At 38.0% G+C, this 19,333-nt stretch overlaps 1 protein-coding gene and 1 long non-coding RNA gene across 3 annotated transcripts in view; one reads left to right on the top strand and one right to left on the bottom strand.

The window, feature by feature from the left end:
* LOC125339495 overlaps positions 1–11,712 on the top strand; it is a 28,737-nt gene extending 17,025 nt beyond the window's left edge. Inside the window, exons 4-5 of the long non-coding RNA XR_007208548.1 lie at positions 2,420–2,426; positions 11,702–11,712. This is a non-coding gene — a long non-coding RNA (uncharacterized LOC125339495). The remainder of the gene's footprint in view (positions 1–2,419; positions 2,427–11,701) is intronic.
* The window catches only part of Wwc2 (WW and C2 domain containing 2), a 167,925-nt gene that overhangs the window by 70,806 nt on the left and 77,786 nt on the right, over positions 1–19,333 (bottom strand). For both annotated transcript variants that reach the window (XM_048330662.1, XM_048330664.1), the window contains exons 2-4: positions 17,666–17,775; positions 3,577–3,780; positions 2,467–2,543 (exon numbers count right to left, since the gene is read on the bottom strand). In XM_048330662.1, coding sequence (XP_048186619.1) covers positions 2,467–2,543; positions 3,577–3,780; positions 17,666–17,775 — 391 coding nt within the window. The remainder of the gene's footprint in view (positions 1–2,466; positions 2,544–3,576; positions 3,781–17,665; positions 17,776–19,333) is intronic.

Below are 19,333 nucleotides of genomic sequence, written 5' to 3'. Positions count from 1 at the left end.
GATCTTCTTTCACATTCTCATTTCAGGAAACAAATAGAAAACTTGTGAAGGAAAAGCAAAACAAACACCAATTTGAATACACCAAAGACCTGGTAAGGCTCCAAGAACTTAGGATAAGGATCAAGAAAAGAGGGGAAGTTCAGAGTCATGATATAAATGCAGCACAGTTTTTTCTTTTGCAGCACATGCCTATGAACAGATGCCTTTTCTCCTGAAAAGTTAGAAAAATATGGTGACTGAGAGCCTGAGATAGATACAGAGAAAAGTTCCACAGAGCTAAGGGAGAGACCAGGAGTTCAGTCTCAGACACACAGACAGGGAGCCTGATAAAGCATCCTAAGACTCCAGTGTAATTTTGAATGCTTTGTCCTAAGAGAAAGGGAAAGCAGGAAATAGACTATAAAAACCTCAGAAAAGGGCTGAAGCCCAGATTTCAGTCAGTTCCAACTCGATTGAATTAAAATTACCTGCCCCTAGCCCAACTGCCAGCAAGAAGCAGACAGAAAGATCATCAAAATCTCAAATTATTTTTACACTTTCTGTTCATTCTGTATGATTTTTTTTTTTTTTAAGGAAGCAATTGGGCTGGGAATATGGCCTAGTGGTAGAGTGCTTGCCTCGCATTCATGAAGCCCTGGGTTCAGCACCACATATGTAGAAAAGGCCAGAAGTGGCGCTGTGGCTCAAGTGGTAGAGTGCTAGCCTTGAGTAAAAAGAAGCCAGGGACAGTGCTCAGGCCCTGAGTTCAAGCTCCAGGACTGGTTAAAAAAACAAGTAAGCAATTGTAAGATTTAATAATTCACACACAAAAAAGGACACAAAACAACAAGTCTAAAGAATCCAAATACTGGAAATCTAAATACCACATTAATCAAGCCTAAATACTATATTAATAAAAATATGGTATTTAAAAATGCTATGGTAACTGGGTGCCAGTAGCTCATATCTAATCCTATCTCAGTTCAAAGCCAGCTTGGGCAGAAAAGTCTGTGAGAGTCCTATCTCTAGTTAACCACAGAAGAGCCAGGGTACGCTGTAGTTCAAGTATTAAAGCACTAGCCTTGAGCAAAAAAAATTCAAGGACAACACCCAGACCCTCAGTTCAATCCCCAGGACCAGTACAAAAACAAACAAAAATCCATAGTGATTTTGGTAAAAAATGTACAACTTTGTGGCCAGAATTTGTTCAATAACTAGAAACTAAAAATAATGAAATAAAATGTTTAAACTGAAAAACATAAGCAAAATTAACTTGATGTAAGTAACAAAAACAACAACAATCTGCTTAAAAATTAAGCAGTATATTCATGAAAAAATCAGAAGCTGGAGGCACAAGTGGTAGATTGCCAGCCTAGCAAGTGCTGCCAAAAACAAGGAAAAAAAATCATAAAGAAAATATTTAGAATTGACTTACAATAAAAATACAAAATTCAAACCTTTCAAAATACAAGTGAAAGCCATGTATCTAAAAGTAATTTAGGACCCTAGGTATAGACATTAAGAAGTAAGAGGGCTATATCTATTCAGCATATCCAGTAAGGCATATGTATTGTTAAATTCTACTCATTTATCAAAATCATGTATATACAGATACCAATAGACACTATAATGGACATATACATTAAGACATGATTTTTAAGCATCAGACACTGGAATAAACTGTAATGTATATTGATGGCAGAAGAGAGAATTTATGGTATGTACACCAAAGGAGAAATTTGTGAATTCACCCTCACAAAAATGAATGCAACTGAATCCTGAAATGTACTGAACAACAAAAAGCTATCAAGTAATAAGTATGGTGGCATTCCACTTTTACAAAGTTAAACTACAGTGTTCATGAGCCCAAGACTTCTTTTAGGGGGACAATGATGATGAGTAGTGAGAGGAAGGGACCCAATGGAAACAATTCAAGGCAGGGTAATAATCTATTTTATGACTTTGGTATTGATTACATGACTTAATTTGGTTGGTGAGCAGCCTCTTAGATCCCAAACATCAAAGATAAACAAGTTCTAGCTTTAACAGCAGTTCAGTAAGAAAGATTTAGAGCAAAGACCAGGAAACAATTTTATATGTGCAATTATGGGGAACTTAGTTTGCCTTAAGAAGGAACGACATGGTCATGAAACTTGTAGGCACCTTTAAATACTGGGTTGACTGATGAAAGAGCAACTTGGCTGAACTTGGAAGGATAACTATTGACATAATGATGGACACTATTGACATAATGATGGCAAGTCTCTTACCAAAAATGGAATATACTCTCAAACCAATCATGGAATTTACTCTGTCTATATAATAAAGATGATTCCAAACACTGAACTAACTAGTTCACACAAAGGGAGAAAGAACATCCCGCATGACCGAGTGGAAAAGTTTATTACACAATGGAGATGACCACCAACGCCTCTTCCAGGGTCTATGTCATGTTCAGTGTAGATCTACTGTAAAAAATAATCTTACCCTTAATCGTGTAGTGGAGATCTCAGCTTTTAAAATATCAGGATCATATTTAGTACTGGATGACGATCCTGAGAATACTTTTGAAAAACAAAAGAAAAAGCATGATTATAAATGTCATCACTATTTCTTGATCTAACACTTACTGATTCTAAGAGTAAGATTTCTGTTCATCTGTGGATACTTTCTTTTCTAATGCCTTTATTATCATTTAGACATCTAAATTTAAAAGTAATCTTCAAACCTTTACAATTTTTTAACTCAGGAAAGAAAGAGGAACACCATAATTAATTCCTCCTGGATTTGCTAAATAATATTCTTTGGAGAACTATATTGTGTTTTAAGTTATCAGGGCTTTCCATTATCCATGAATTATAACTTAAGTAGAAGTTCTTCTGCAAACAAGATCTCCCCCAGATTATTCATGTATGAGATGATAGTGAAGTAAACAACTGTGTAGGTAGGGCTGGAACATAGAAACTTGGTTCTAATGTTCCAGTTCCATCCTGCTAAAGATGCTTTACAAGAGTACTCAAAAAGCCAAGCACTGGTGGCGCTTGCCTATAATCCTAGCTACTCAGGAGGCTGAGATCTGAGGATCGAGGTTCAAAGCTAGCCTGGGCAGAACAGTCCTCATGAGAGTCTCATCTTCAATTAACCTCTCAAAAACCAGAAATCGTGCTGTGGCTCAAGTGGTAAGAGTGCTAGCCTGGAGCACAAAGAGGCTTGGGGACAGGACCCAGGCCCTGAGTTCAAGCCTTACAATCAGCCCTTCACGCCCCCCCCCCCCCAAAAAAAAGCATAGTCAAAAGGACTGAATGACTTGCCTTGCTCTGAAAAGTAAAGTTTTATTCATAAATGAATAAAAGGCAGTTAAGCAGAGAGGATACACCAAATAATACGTATCATCCACAAATGGAGAGATGTTGATCTAGAATGGGGATGTGGGTTTTACTGAGAAATCTGTAGGGTGCCTTACCTCTCATGGGTTAGGGGAGCTCTTCCATGAGACGGAAAAGGGCTCAAAATTAAACTCCAAAGAATACAAGTGGCATTCTACCATCTACAATTCCATGCCCATCTCTAAAGTCTGAACAGCCACACCATACTTACAGCTTGTGCGAGAACTTGACTTTTCCTTATAGGCATCATTTAACCGTACATATTCATCTAGAGCCAACGCCAGTCTTTGCTCTTTCACGTGGTACAGCTCCTTTTGTGTCCTAAGTGCATCTTGTGCCACTGAGAGATAGTCCTTGAGCATCTTCTCCTGCTCCCCTCGCCATTGTTTTCTTGGATCTTCTATCTGTGTGGTTTCTGAAAATATATTAGGCAGAGTATAGAATTGTATTATGTTTGGGGATTATTTAAGCTTGAAGCACTAGTTGGCTTGAATTTCTGTATCCACTAATGAATTTATTAGCATTTCTGGAGTGACCTCAAACACTAAGTATAGTTTTTTTGTTTTTTTAATTTTACCTAAGTTTCACCTTCTAGCCTGCTTGTTCCTAGATCAACAATGCATTCTAACTATAAGTCCAAAGGCAGACGCTGGAGTACCTACCTCTCACGCCCTCCACACAGGCACTTCTCCACATCCGCTCCACCAACCACTGGCAGCACTGGGCACTCACATTCACAGACACAACAATAATAATGGAAATCAAGAGTAAACATTTGCAATCTTAGCATAAATTTATTCTGCTATTGCCTGTTGCTGAACCTAGTAGTATTATGGTTTGTATTTCCTGTATGTGTTTTCAGTTTTCTAATTTGAATCTTTTGTGTGTGCCAATTCTGGGGCTTGAGTTCAGGGCCTGAGCCCTGGCCCTGAGCTTTTTGTGCTCAAGACTAGTTCTCTACCACTTGAGCCACAGCTTACTTCTGGCTTTTTGAGTGTTAATTAGAGATAAGAGTCTCACAGACTTTCCCGCCCCCTGGCTTTTGAACCACAATGCTCAGATCTTAGCCTCCTAAACAGCTAGGATTATAAGTGTGAACTATCAGCACCCTGCTTTCATTTTTCTAATTTTTGATTATAGTATACCAGAATATAAGTTATCTCATAGATGAAAAACCTAAAAACAAACAAAAAATAGCCCTACTCCAGGTTTTAATATATGCTGCACACTGTTTGTGAACTTTTGCATAGTTCAATCACACATAGACTCTGTGAAAGTTCCCAGACTTATCAGAACTTCTGCAGGTGAAATCCAGGCTCCAGTAGGTTTCAAGTGACTCCAATGAACCAAGGCTCTGCACCCACTCATTCCATCTCTGCTACTCTCTCCCCAGGCCCCTCAAAATAAGTGTCAGTCCCTCACCTACTGGGCTCTACAGTAGTTTTCTCTCATTTTATAAACTGAAAATTCATCCTTCTCAAGCAGAAGGCACCAAGCAAAAGAAAAGAAAAATGAAGGATAATAAGCACTCAAGTCATTTTAATCTGTTATAAACTAAATAAATACAACTTACTTATATAAGTTTTACCTAAATAAAGTTGATGGTAAAATATACTTTAAAGGTTCAGGTGATTACAATCAAGAGAACTAAGGTATAATGGGAATAGCTGTGACTTTAATTCCTCAAGTAACAGTTACCATCAGCTTCTGAAAAGAACCATGGTTTGGAGTAAGGCCACATGGGACTGAATACTGCTTCTGGTATTCCCTAGCCGTGAAGCTCTGTGAAGTTTATTTTATTCGACTGAACCAAATGTAGAAGGCAGTGTAGTCTTCCTGATTTAACCTTGACATTCTGCTGGTGTGCTGTCCAAATACTCTGGGACCTTGCTTACAGGTCTGTACACCATTCCCCAGACTTCACCATTTATCAATGTTAGTGTCTGGTGCATCATTAAGAATTCTAGGAATGATCTTAGGCACTGAAAATGGCACACCTGTAGCCACTGACCACTGAAGGAGAAACAAACAAACCAACAAAATCTCCTGGGAGAACGAAGATGGAGATGTGGATTATACTCTAGAGGCACCTCCGTGGTGTCGAGCCTGAGACTTCACAGAAATAAAATCTGTGTTTATATTCCCCCGCTTGCGGTCCTCATTTCCTTATTGGTTTATCCTGAGATTTCCTCCATAAATCATTTATGTTCTTGGCTTTCTGTCTGCTTCTGGAAGAACTCAAGACAATACAACTTATGCAAATTTGAATGAAATTTGTCCTTGGGTGGTACTTTTTTTCCATGTGTGATAGTAATATGAGGAGTTAAAGGGCTAGAAGACAGAGGGAGAAATACCCTTAAAAACTGTAAGTCAAATTAAGACAAGGCCTAAGGGCTTTGATAAAATCATTTTTGTCTTCCATTTATAACAGCACTCTAGACTTTAAGCACATGATGTCATGTCATCCTTGAATACCACCACAGCACACTGAGTGCTTTCTTTGAGATAAAGAGTACACATCATAAATCAACCAGCCTAGTACACTCAAGAAGGGAAGGGGTAGGCAGGATTATGGAATAAACAGGAGAGTGCCCCAAACAGAACGTCAGCATTTATTACAGGAATAGGATATGGCAGGAGTGAGGTGTGGTGGGGGTGGGAGAGATGATATAGTGACATCACCATTAGTGTGGTGGGAAGGCTGATGCTACCTGCTGTGAAAAATGAAACAGGGAAAGGGAAGATGACTCTTCTATGGAAAAGACTCGAGATGTGGGTCATCTGAAGGAAGATGAACTATGTGAGTTCTGGGGAAGTTCTAAGAACAAGAATGCTTTAAAAAAAGGGGGGGGGGGAATATGGCTTAACGGTGGAATGCTTGCCTTGCGTGCATGAAGCCCAGGGTTCGATTCCTCAGCACCACATAAACAGAAAAAGCTAGAAGTAGCACTCTGGCTTAAGTGGCACAGTGCTAGCCTTGAGCAAAAAGAAGCCAGGGACAGTGCCCAGGCCCTGAGTCCAAACCCCAGGACTGGCAAAAAAGAAAAAAGGATGAACAGACATGCAATATACTACTAACTAAGATTAGAAACTGTATAGAATCTAGCTGGTTCAAATCCAGACTTTTCACTTGAAACCTGTAAGACCGAGAGCAATCTCCAACTCCTTGAAGGTTTCAAGTTCTTCCTCTGTAAAATGGAGCTACCTTCAGGAGGCTGTTCTGAAGATTAAGAGGGATGCTGCACTAGAAAAGGGGCTCTAATTCAGTGGTGCTGCTTTATGTCCAGGCAGCATCTACACTTCAGAACTAAAGCTCCACAGAGCATTCTGCACCCATGTTGACCTACTGTGGTTTGAATTGGCTGATATCAATGGGATAATAAATAACATGATGTCTACCAGCTCTTCACTCTCCACTTATATACATGAGAGCAATACAGGGAATTAAAAAAAGGAGAGATGTTACATTATTGTGACTTAATAAACAATAAAGTCATATCTCCATGCTTCTACTTCCTTTAGCATCATTGGTACCCATTCTTTTATACAAGGTTTTAGGAGCAGATCAACAGATGTGATTGAAAACAATCAAGAAAATATTGGTTCTCTGGGCTTCTTAGTATAAAATACAATGCAGTACTTCCAATTGGTTAGTAGATGCGGTATCAATCATTCCAATTATTTTTCCTTTATGTTATGATGTTCCAACAGCTGGTAAATCTTGGGAGGGAGGGACAGAGCCCATTCCAAGGTTAGTAATTCTTAGAGACAACAAATTCTTAGACACTTCCAAGAGCTCACCTTTTTTAGGTAAACCAGCCATCCAAAACCCAAAGCCTTAATCTTTTTTTACTATGCTACCATAAAACAATATTCTTCCTACTTTATTAAATAATCTCAGTTTAGTAGAAGTTTACTCAGTAGAGTAAACCATCTTCCAATAGCACTGACTACTCATTACAGGTCATATATCACTCTATACAATCACCTCTATAAACTAAATCCCAAGTACAATCAAAACAAGATGGAACATATGGACTGGTCACTATTTGAATATAAGAATCTATTCCTGATAAACTAGGACAAAAAATTAATTGATCGATTAGCTGGGATGTCTAGTGGCATATACCATCTTCTAAATGCTTTGCATGTACATTTCAATCCTAATGCAGCACAACTCAGCATTCCAGTTTGGTTCCAACAAGCCCAGCAAGTCAAAACCTAAAGAATGACATAGGAGTTTTGGCTCAGGAGAATTTCTGGAAGCCAAATTGTCAGGGTGTTTAATCTGGCCTCTAAGGATATGGTCTAATCCTAAACAAAAGTGTGATAGGCTGTGAAGCATGAATTCCCTTGGGGTCAAAAAGGATTAAAAAAAATGGTCTAGATCAGTCAGGCATATTACAGTCACTGGCTCAGACCTATAGCTGTTGCGTCAAATTTCTCTAAAGTAGAGAGAGATTTCTCTAAAGTAGAATTCTGAATACTAATTTCAGTATTCCACGTCAATTTAGTAATTAATGTAAGCGTTTCAATTTACAAATTTAAGGGTTGGAGGAAAATGTATGCTAGAGCCAAATGGAAAGACTTTCAGCCAAAAATCTTTGGGAACATCACTACTGGGGTAGGGGTGGGGGGGGACAATTCAGCCATCTGGAGAATAGGTAAAGTAAGCAGAAATTAAATAAGAGCCAAAATTTCTTAATTTCATGTATTCGTTATAGCACACATCTCTGGGTATCCTAATATCTAGTACTTATATCAATTTCTGGTATTTATGAACACATACATGTAACCTGACCCAAAACAGAGAAGCAATCACCTAAAAGATTTGTAAGTGTAGATTGTCCCCAAGAATCCTGAGTTCCTAGTTTTCATGCCCCTCTGGTATGGACTAGATCAAGTAAAGGCATAATAGTAATTTGAATGTATGTAAAACACTTTACTTTAAATGTATTAAAGTTATAACAGCAAATATGTGTGCTCAGTGTTTTCTCTCTCCAAATTTCTTTGGAGGTTTCAGGTAATCACATTTCTCTCCATCTTGAGGAACTGTCATACTTACTTCCAATAGTATTTGTCCGCAACAGAAAAGCCACAGAATGCTAGCAGTAACATTGACTGATTTACAAATAAAGTACCATGGAAGCGGCGTTGTGGCTTAAGTGGTAGAGCACCAACCTTGAGCTGAAGAGCTCAGGGACAGCACCTAGGCCCAGAGCTCAAGACCCATGACCGACCAAAAAGAGAGAGAGAGAGAGAGAGAGAGAGAGAGAGAGAGAGAGAGAGAGAGAGAACTAAGTACCATAATATAGATAATAATAAGTCACTTTATACAATGATAATCAGCATTTATTTTGCATATGTCAGCAGAAATGTTCCAAGTAGACTGGTTTAAATACTTTTTGTTATGAGAGATTCAACAAGAAACATTTGTATTTCTGAAATACTGCACAGATCAAATATGAACTACAATAAAGGGATCCCAAAGGCACCTTTGAAGAAAGCTTCATAAACTAAGACTGTGCTTCATCTCCATCCTTTATATTTGCTGAACAGATCTGAAAAGAATATTTATTAAATGTAAACACTCAAAGAAAGAGTATTATACAAATATGGTATTTTTATTGAGACCTACTGGCCTTGAGAGATCACTATATTATAATGCAATGTAATTTGCATGTTCTCTACTATATTAGAGAAGTAATATATTACACATGCTCAAATATCTTGCATCTTGGGGGAAGTTACATTCCATCAGTTTTATAGATGTGGAACTTTATATGGAGAGGACACAAGAGCTTATTTGAAGATAACATTAGACTCTTCAAATGAATATTATTTCTGTCTGTAATACATGTTTCTCTTCTTCCTGCTGTGCTCTGAAAAATAATGAAATGAATGTAGGTAACCTGCCTTATCTCCCTTTTCATAAAGTAACAGCTAAAATACTGATTGTTTGTATTTGTACAGATAACTATTAGCTATCTACTGCAAGCAATAGGAGAAACAGGATATTTAGGCATGATCTTTCAAGAAACTTGCATGTAAGAAACTGTGTAAGAGTTAAAACAATTTTATAGTAAGAATGACAGAATTGTCTTGACAGAAGTTATGGCTAAGTGTCATGGCAATGTGGGGGAAACAGCGTTTCTTTTTTTTTTATAATTATTTATTGTCAAAGTTATGTACAGAGGGGTTGCAGTTTCATATGTAAGGCAGTGGGTACATTTCTTGTAAAATTTGTTACCTCCTCTCTCATTTCTCCCCTCCCCCTTCCCCTTTCCCTCTCCCCCATGAGTTGTTCAGTTGGTTTACACCAAATGCTTTTGTAAGTGTTGCTTTTGTAGTCATTTGTCTTTTTATCCTTTCTTTATCTCTCGATTTTGATATTCTCTTTCCCTTCCCTAGTTCTAATCAGTATATACAGTATCCAGGGTACTCAGATGAGATACAGCGATAGCAAAAGAACCACCACAGAAAGGGGATACAAGAGGATCATAAAAAAAAAAAAAGCTACCGTTTCACATGGCATGTTGAAAGTAATTACAACAGTGATATAATACTCATTTCCACAACATAGAGCTCATTTCACTTAGCATCATCTTACGTGTTCATAAGAGGCTCTTGTGATCCTCTGCTGTGACTAGCCTAAACCTGTGTTAATTATTCCCTATGAGGGAAACCATAGAGTCCATGTTTCTTTGGGAACCCTACTTCACTGTTGGTGGGAATGTAAACTTGTTCAATCACTCTGGAAAGCAGTATGGAGATTCCTCAGAAGGCTAAACCTAGAGCTCCCCTACAACCGAGCAGCCCCACTCTTGGGAAAACAGTGTTTCTTTTCGTTGAAAAAAGCATAGTCCTGTGAATCAGGTAGTATTTACAAAGGGCAGTGAAGATTCTAGACAAGACTACCTCCTTATTTTTATCTTTAACCATCATTCCTCTAGTCACTGATTTTTGTCATTTCTTTCATCAAGTTCTTTTTTCTCTAGTCTCTAAAAAGCAATTGGCTTTCCCTGTGGTCTTCTTTCTTCTAGGAAGCTTGCCCTTCTCTCGACTCCTAAATAATCCTGCATACCTTCCCTCTCCCCAAGTCTGGTTAAGGCATTCTTTGGATATGAGCTGAAAGCACTTTCCAGGGTAGTCATGGCTACATACTTGAAACTGGCCTAGTGCTTCTCCAATGCAATGGGGATGCCTTCACCATGCTACTCTATGCTCGCGCTCTCTCTCTGTGGGGGGTAAGCGCCCCCCCCCCATGGGGCTTAAATTCAGGACCTGAACACTATTCTTGAACTTGTTTGCTCAAAGGTAGAGCTCTACCATTTGAGCAACAGCTCTACTTCCAGCTTTTTGTTAGTTAACTAGAAGTAAGAGTCTCACTCATTTTTTTGCCCCAACTGGGCTTAGTAGCGACAACTGCAGGCATGAGCAATCTATGCCTAATCCTTTTTTTTTTTTTTTTTTTACTTTGAATGCAAAACTAAGTAGAATAGTTTCATTAGTGGGGAAATTTGACAAGTGATTAAGACATTATGAGGCAGAGATATAGAGAGGAGAGCCAAAATTCATATAGAAACTAAATGGTAACACTGTGTTAGCAGGTAGGAAGTCGCATTCTGTGGGACAGAGATGGGGGGCCATATCTTGGGGAATTACAAGTTTTAAGGAACCTCAAAAGAACTGTGTTGATCAAATGAGAAAACATTAAGCACTTAACATATATGTGGAAGAAAAGGATGGTTGAAACGTCCCTGGATTCTACTATCACCTTTTCAAAGCTTAGTATCACTACCACCGTATTAGAATGTTTCTTTCTAATTATCTTAACAGCTTATCTGCCCAGGTAAGTTTGAAAACAAGACAGAACCGCAATAGAAGAGCTCAACATTTTGGGGGGATACATATACATATAAAGGAATCAAGTTCACATAAAATATTAAATAAAATGGAGAGATCATCCAATTGCAACACAATGTGTTACTTCAACACTGATACAAGAGTTTAGCTAAAAAGAAACTTCTCTGATGAGGAAATGAGAATGGCCAAGAGACATATGAAAAAGTGCTCTACATCACTGGCCATAAAAGAAATGCAAATCAAAACAACATTGAGATTTTACCTCACCCCAGTAAGAATGTCCTTTATCAAGAAAACTAACAATAATAAATGTTGGAGGGGATGTGGCCAAAAGGGAACCCTACTTCATTGTTGGTGGGAATGTAAACTGGTTCGGCCACTCTGAAAAACAGTATGGAGATTCCTCAGAAGGCTAAACATAGAGCTCCCCTATGACCCAGCAGCCCCACTTTTGGGCATCTACCCAAAAGACCACAAACAAGAACACACTAAAGCCATCACACAACAATGTTCATCGCAGCACAATTTGTCATAGCTAAAATATGGAACCAACCTAGATGCCCCTCAGTAGACGAATGGATCAGGAAAATGTGGTACATATACATAATGGAATTTTATGCCTCTATCAGAAAGAATGACATTGCCCCATTCATAAGGAAATGGAAGGACTTGGAAAAAATTATACTAAGTGAAGTGAGCCAGACGCAAAGTAACATGGACTCTATGGTCTCCCTCATAGGAAATAATTAGTACAGGTTTAGGCTAGTCACAGCAGAGGATCACAAGAGCCTAAAAGCTATGCCCTTATGAATGCATAAGATGATGCCTAGTGAAATGAACTCCATGTTATAGAAGCGACTGTTACATCACTGTTGTAATTACTTTCAACATGCCATGTGAAACCGTAGCTTCTATTGTTGATGGTCTTCTTGTATCCCCTTCCTGTGGTTGTGCCCACACTATCACTGTATCTCATCTGAGTACCCTGGATACTGTATATACTGGTATTAGAACTAGGGAAGGAAAAAGAATATCAAAATCAAGAGACAAAGGATAAAATAACAAACAACTCCAAAAGCAATACTTGCAAAACCATTTGGTGTAAACCAACTGAACAACTCATGGTGGGAGAGGGAGAGGGGGAGGGGGGAGGGGGAATAAGGGAGGAGGTAACAAACAGTACAAGAAATGTACCCAAGGCTTAATGTATGAAACTGTAACCTCTCTGTATATCACTTTGACAATAAATAAGAAAAATAAAAAAATAAAATAAAGCCAAAAAATAAAAAATTAAAAAAGAGTTTAGTTCTGAGTACTATGGAGTGAGCACATGCCATCTAATCTGTCCTACAGAGTACTAAAATGCTAGGACAGAACATACAAAACAATCAAAGTTAAGACTAAGGAGGATTGGGTAGGAAATCAAAACAGCTTCCCACTTTGGTTGTTCTATCCCTTCTCAATCTCACATATCCCTCATACTTCAAGACAAAGCCCACTCTTTCTTACTGCTGCAAGGCTAAATACTTGCTAAACAGAATAAGACTTACTCCTACATAGAAAGGTGACAAGGCAGGCAGATTTGAGAAAGAAAGCCTTTAAATCTGTGTATGGATTCACCTGTGAACCTACTGAATAAATATATCACACAGGACAATCTTGAGAATTCAAAGTCTTGACAGCCAAACAGATCCTAGTCACTTTTTGTTGATACAAATACAAGGCAGATCAAAATAGCTTTCTATCCTTTGAAAGCTAAGCTGACTTTAGAATAAGAGCACACAGAAGATGGAAAAGAACTTGCATTTCACCCTACATAACAGTGTCCATAATACTATCCAAAATTATGTGACAAACACAGAATTTGGAATCTTTGAGGCATAAGCAATCAACACAAGTCAACCTTGAGATGACAGCTATTAAAATCATGGGAACAGGTATTAAAATTATGCCATGAAGTACAGGCAAATACTATAAAATGAAGGGAAAAGTCAGATATTCTTTGCCAAGAAATAGATACTATAGAACAAAGAGAGTGAGGGAAGGGATGGCATTATCCAAAAAGAAATGTACTCTTTACCTGACTTAATGTAACTGTAACCCTCTGTATATCACTTCTATAATAATAATAATTAAAAACTTAGAAAAGAAATGGAAACCATATTTAAAAGTAAAAATTTTAGAACTGAAAAGCAACAGAAGTTTTTAAATTCCTATAGGAGTTCAATAACAGAATTAAAATAACAAAGGATCTACTTGACAAAACAAAACTAATTACTGTGATAAATATGCACCAGGCGTGGTGAAGCACCCCTGTAATCCTAAGCATTTAGGAGGCTGATCATGGCTAGCTTGGCCTATACAAAAAAGATCCTGTCTCAAAAAACTACAATTAGGCCAGGTGCTGGTGGCTCACAACTGAAATCTCAGCTCTTCAGGAGGCTGAGATCTGAAGATCACTGTTGGAAAGCAGCCTGGGAAGGAAAATCTGTGACACTCTTATCTCCAATTAACATGAAATGCCAGAAGTGGAGCTGTGGCTCAAGTGGTAGAGCTGCTTGCCTTGAGTACTAACACTCAGAAACAGCACTCAGATTCAGGGTTCAAGCCCCAGGACTGGCAAAAGAAAAAAAAAATATGTGAAAGCTTCTTTAGAAAATCGTGTATATAATAGTTAGCTAGTAAGATGTTTGAAAATTACAAAATAAGAAATAAATAGCAATCACAGAACAGAAAAAAGAAGTTATCTAAGATTCAATTTTCACTGGATAGGACTCAACAATTGCAAAATTCTCTTTAAGCCTTTCACTAAGATTTATTATATTCAAACATTTACACAGTAGGGAGGGGTCGTGGCTAAGGAACAGAAAAGAACTCACTAGATGACAGGTATGTCCTGCATCTTGATTGGGGTAAGAGTTAGGAAAGACTAAACATTTGTCAAATCTCATATATATATAGTATCTATGTGGATTTATAAAAGTGTGTACATCACCTCAGTTACTAGGAAAAAGAAAAAATTATGGTGCAATTCTAACCCCAACAAAAAAAGGACACTTTTTTTCTAGTTACAGTACCAATATCACAGCCTTATAAATAGTACCTCATAATTATTTTCTAGGTAGATGCAAACAACCCACATACCTCCCAATCATACAAACCCACTGTAAGGCAACACTAAGAAAACACCACCTGAAGTAACTATCTCTGTGAAGGTCAAATCTTTTACTTCTAATATTTAAGAGTGTTTCACAGAAATAGTATTAAGTAGTCAAACATTCCTAATCTCATTTTTTATCTAAAAATAAAGAGAAAAATAATGCTGAAACTATACAATGTCAAAACACAACATATGTGTGGACCAGCTGTGATGAAAAGATAATACCATTTGCTCTCCAAACTACTTTGCAGGAATGTCTTGAAGATTAATGAGACAATGGACCAGATCATTCTCAGTAAATAAACTATTTGCTGCAGGTAATTTGGGTACTTGAGGGTTGAGTAAATCCATCAGGCTACTAGGTTACAATATTTTTACACTAAAGCAAAGTAGTAGATTTAACATTTTACATTCTAATAATAATGATGCATTCTTAAGTATAGTTTATATTTGAAATACACTTCTAATTCCTTTTGGACACCACTGGTTCACATCTATAATTCTAGCTACTCAGGAGCTGAGATCTGAGAATCATGGTTTGCAGTCAGCCTGGGCAGAGAAAGTCTATGACACTCTTACGTCCAATTAGCCAGCAAAAGAAAAAAAAGGGGGGGGGGAAGCAGAGCTCTGTTTCAAGTAGTAGAGCACTATCCTTGAGTGAAAAAGCTAAAAGACAGTGCCCAGACCCTGAGTTCAAGCCCCAGTCCCAGTAATAAATACATATGCAAATATATATTTTAAATTATTAGACTTAAGTGATATAAACATGAGTTACTATAATTTTTAAATACTGTAATCTGAATAAATTTTAAAGAACCTGATGAGAAATAGACTTTAATATAAACACACAGATATGCATATACATAAGTCTATATAAACATATTTATATATGTATTTATTTATTGTATATTATATGTTCATTTGTTTGTTTTTTTGCCAGTCCTGGGGCTTGGACTCAGGGCCTGAGCACTGTCCCTGGCTTCTTGTTGCTCAAGGCTAGCACTCTACCACTTGAGCCACAGCGCCACTTCCGGCTTTTTCTGTAAATGTGGTGCTGAGGAATTGAACCCAGGGCTTCATGTATGCTAGGCAAGCACTCTACCACTAGGCCACATTCCCAGCCCCTGTATACTATAATATGTACTAATATATGTAAATATATTATTTTCTGGGCTAAAGAAAGCTCTTACTTTTAAAATTTCACCAAGGATAAAGACATACAGCTCATGATAGAGTAATGAAAACATACAAATAAATCTAAACATAATGATGCTTTAAAACAATTCTTACATACACAGTATTATAGAAGACCAGGCACCTAATCTCAAATTGGGATAGGGAACTGAAGTGGAGTGGTGGGTGTCAGAAAAGGCCTCTGAGAAGCAGTAGTACCTGAACAGAAACAATTTAGAAGGATGTGGCAGTCTGTCAAAGGGAAAGGCCTAGGGCTTCAGCACAGAGTTAGGAGGCTGAGCCAATAGATACAAACAAAGGCAGAAAGCCACGGAAGCACAAGGTGCTGCTGTGGGATCCTCCAGTGGCAGGGTGAAGCAGGAGGGGAAAACACAGAGCCAGTGAGTGCAGACTGGGAGGAACCTTACAGTGAGGAATCAAACATATGCATCTGGAACTCTGGAAAAGAGTTCAAGGAGCCAACAGCCTGAAGGAAATAACTAAAGTTATCACCCAAGAAGAGCTGCTGAATACAAACAAAAGATTATAGAAATCCTCATAGCAGAGACAGGCAAAGAAGGGACAGACCAGAGAAACTTGAGCAGGAGAGCCAGGTGGCGAAGAAGAAATCCCTGTAGAAGATGTCATGAAATCCTTAGGACTAAAGAGCAAGATGGAATAACTAGCAGTTTGCAGACATGGTTATTTTTATGTTGAACTACTAGACATGAAAGAAAATTGGTTTGCAAACCCAATACAACTACCTACATTCTCTACAGCATTACTGTGTTTTGAAAAACTGACCAAGGGCCTCAGAGCGCTTCTCCTTTCCACCCTACCTCCACTTATCTGGAAGAAAGTGGGGTTATTAGTACAGTCTTTTTCTCCCCAGTCCTGGGGCTTGTACTTGGTGTCTGGATGCTGTCCCTACTCAAGACTAGCAATCTACCATTTGAGCCACAGCTCTACTATTAGCTTTTTTTTTTGGAGTAGTTTATTGGAAATGAGTCTCATAGACTTTCCTGCTCTAGGTGGCTTTGAACCGCAATCTTCATTTCTCATCCTCCTAAGTAGCTACGGTTACAGGTATGAGCCACTGGTGCCTAGCTACAGTTTTGCTTTTTTTAAGGCCTCTCCAAAAATCTATCATATATCCAAACACAGGCAGTTATTAGCCATCACTAATGAAGTAGTAAATAAATATTAATAAGTATGACAGAATGTTGAGTAAATTCTATAAGAACATAAGTATAAAATACTTCTATAGCTATATTATACCTAAAGATATTTAAGAATATAACTGGTATAATTGTTAATGTAAAAATAGAACCAAATAAGATAATAGAAAATAAATTCCTTATGCATTAACTAAAATCTATAAAAAGTAAAATTATTAGATTGTAATCTGAATAAATTTTAAAGGTCCTGATGAGAAACTGACTGCCATGTAAACATACACACACACACACACACACACACACACACACACGTCTATATTTTTTAAACTTCAAGTATGTGGTTTTTAAAAGTTGTTCATAGACATGAACAACTGTAATTGTCTGTTCTGCTCTAGCCTTCCTGTGACAGATTTTCAAACTAAGGTTTTCACCTTTCAAGCCAGAAGAGATCAGGAAAAATCAGCAAAAAAAATAAAGGGGTTTTGGTCTTTGCCAAGCCTGTGCTGTCTTTTAGAGTCACTGATAAGTAAAAATCCCTCCCCAAATACACAAACCATACCAGCTGGTTGCCTGAGCCCTAAATTTTGGGGGTAAGTGCAAGTGGTTCTCAGGTCTAAAGATGAAGGTGTCACAGGAAGAGAAACCCAATGGCTGTAGATCTCCATAGACCCCTAGACCTGCACTGGAGTAGAATATTCATTCTCTACCTGGTAGGCAGACAGACAGACAGACAGTCAGAACAGATATCATCTACTCCCATAAGCACAACTCTCCATACATGCCCAAATATCCTAATGGACATTTCAACTACCTATTAGTCATTCAAATAAGGAAATTCACTTTGTAAAATATTATCTCTTATATGACTAGAGATTTTTAGATTTTTAAAAAATGTTTGTTTTCACCAAAAAAGAAAAACTTACTGTTGATGTGATCGATGTAGTAGACACCAATCTGAGGGTCAAAGCCTGCTTCCCATCCCCACGGCAGCTCATCCCCGACACAATCAGCAAATGACAGGGGCTTCGTTAACCTGCAACAAATCAGAAGATGCTGTGATCTTTTTCACCCATGGAACCACATACATTCAAATTCAGTACCTAAATGCAAGTTAAGTGTGCAGGTCATATTTCCTTTCCACTTCTTATTGTTTCCAGAGAAGATATTGCTGTACTTAAAATATTAAAGAAAAAATAAAGGATTAAATACAGAAATAGACAAAAAGAAAAGACTGTGTCATGAGAGTTCACTGCTTAAAACTGGAACATTTGGAACATAAGTCTCTATAATAAATAGAACCCCAAGCTGAGAGTTAGGAAGCCTGGGGTCTGGATCCAGCTTTGAAGCTAAGCAGACTTCCCACTGAATATAAAAATTCATCCCAGAACTGAAATACTAGCATCATGGAACTGATATACTAGCATCATGGAACTGATATTATTAGTACCTCTGCCACAAATTAACTAACCTCTCATTTTAGAGAAAGGACAAACATGTTAATATTTGTATAAGTATTTTACAGTAAGTGTGTGTGTGTGTGTGTGTGTGTGTGTGAGAGAGAGAGAGAGAGAGAGAGAGAGAGAGAGAGAGAGAGAGAGAGAGAGATGGGGTCTGAAATCAGGGAGGCTTGAGATCAGGGCCTGGGAGCTATCCTTTAACTTTTTCACTCAAGGCTGGTACTCTAGGACTTGAGCCACTGCTCTACTTCTTCTTTTGGTGGTTAATTGGAAGTAAAAGTCCTGAACTTTTCCACCTAAGCTAGCTTTAAACCACAATCCTCAGATCTCAGCCTCCTAAATAGCTAGGTTAGAGCTATCCTTTAACTTTTTCACTCAAGGCTGGTACTCTAGGACTTGAGCCACTGCTCTACTTCTTCTTTTGGTGGTTAATTGGAAGTAAAAGTCCTGGACTTTTCCACCTAAGCTAGCTTTAAACCACAATCCTCAGATCTCAGCCTCCTAAATAGCTAGGTTACAGGTGTGAGCCACAGTGCTCTGGCTCAACAGTTTTTAATGGAATCAAACACATCAAGTATTCATAGTAATACGATCTCATCTCTTCAGACTGCCTTATGCATTCACTTAAGAATACTTTCTCTTTAAAATGAATTCCATTTTAATACTTTTTTAAATTAATGGGTGGACTAATTCCATTTTAATACTTTTTCTAAATTAATGGGTGAACTACATGGCTTCCTAAGCAGAGTACATGGCTCAGACATAACTTCTTCCCTCATTCCATTCGTTTTTGCTTTTGTTGGAGCAACCCTGGTAGGTTAATGTTAGAGATTAGCTGTGTCTTGTAGGGAGACTACCATCAGTTAACACAGCTTCTGATTTCCTTTGATTTAATATCACCAGCTCTTATGAGATCTTATGGGATCCCTTTGTCCATGCTAATGAGTACCAAAGATCTCATAGCTTTCACCTGAAATGCTGGTCATTTCCAGAATCACTTCACTCATCAGAATAACCCAGTGTGTTTTCTACCCTGCAGAATGTTGGGAAAACAAAACATGAAAAGAATTCCCAGAATTCCTAGCTTGTAACAACAGCCATTTATACCATATAACTATGGACTAAAGGAAGGGC

Source organism: Perognathus longimembris, chromosome 21, assembly GCF_023159225.1.
Source record: "Perognathus longimembris pacificus isolate PPM17 chromosome 21, ASM2315922v1, whole genome shotgun sequence".
In the NCBI taxonomy this organism is placed as follows: domain Eukaryota; kingdom Metazoa; phylum Chordata; class Mammalia; order Rodentia; family Heteromyidae; genus Perognathus; species Perognathus longimembris.
Note: the sequence above shows the minus strand (reverse complement) of the source record. Positions and strands in the feature narration are given on the sequence as shown.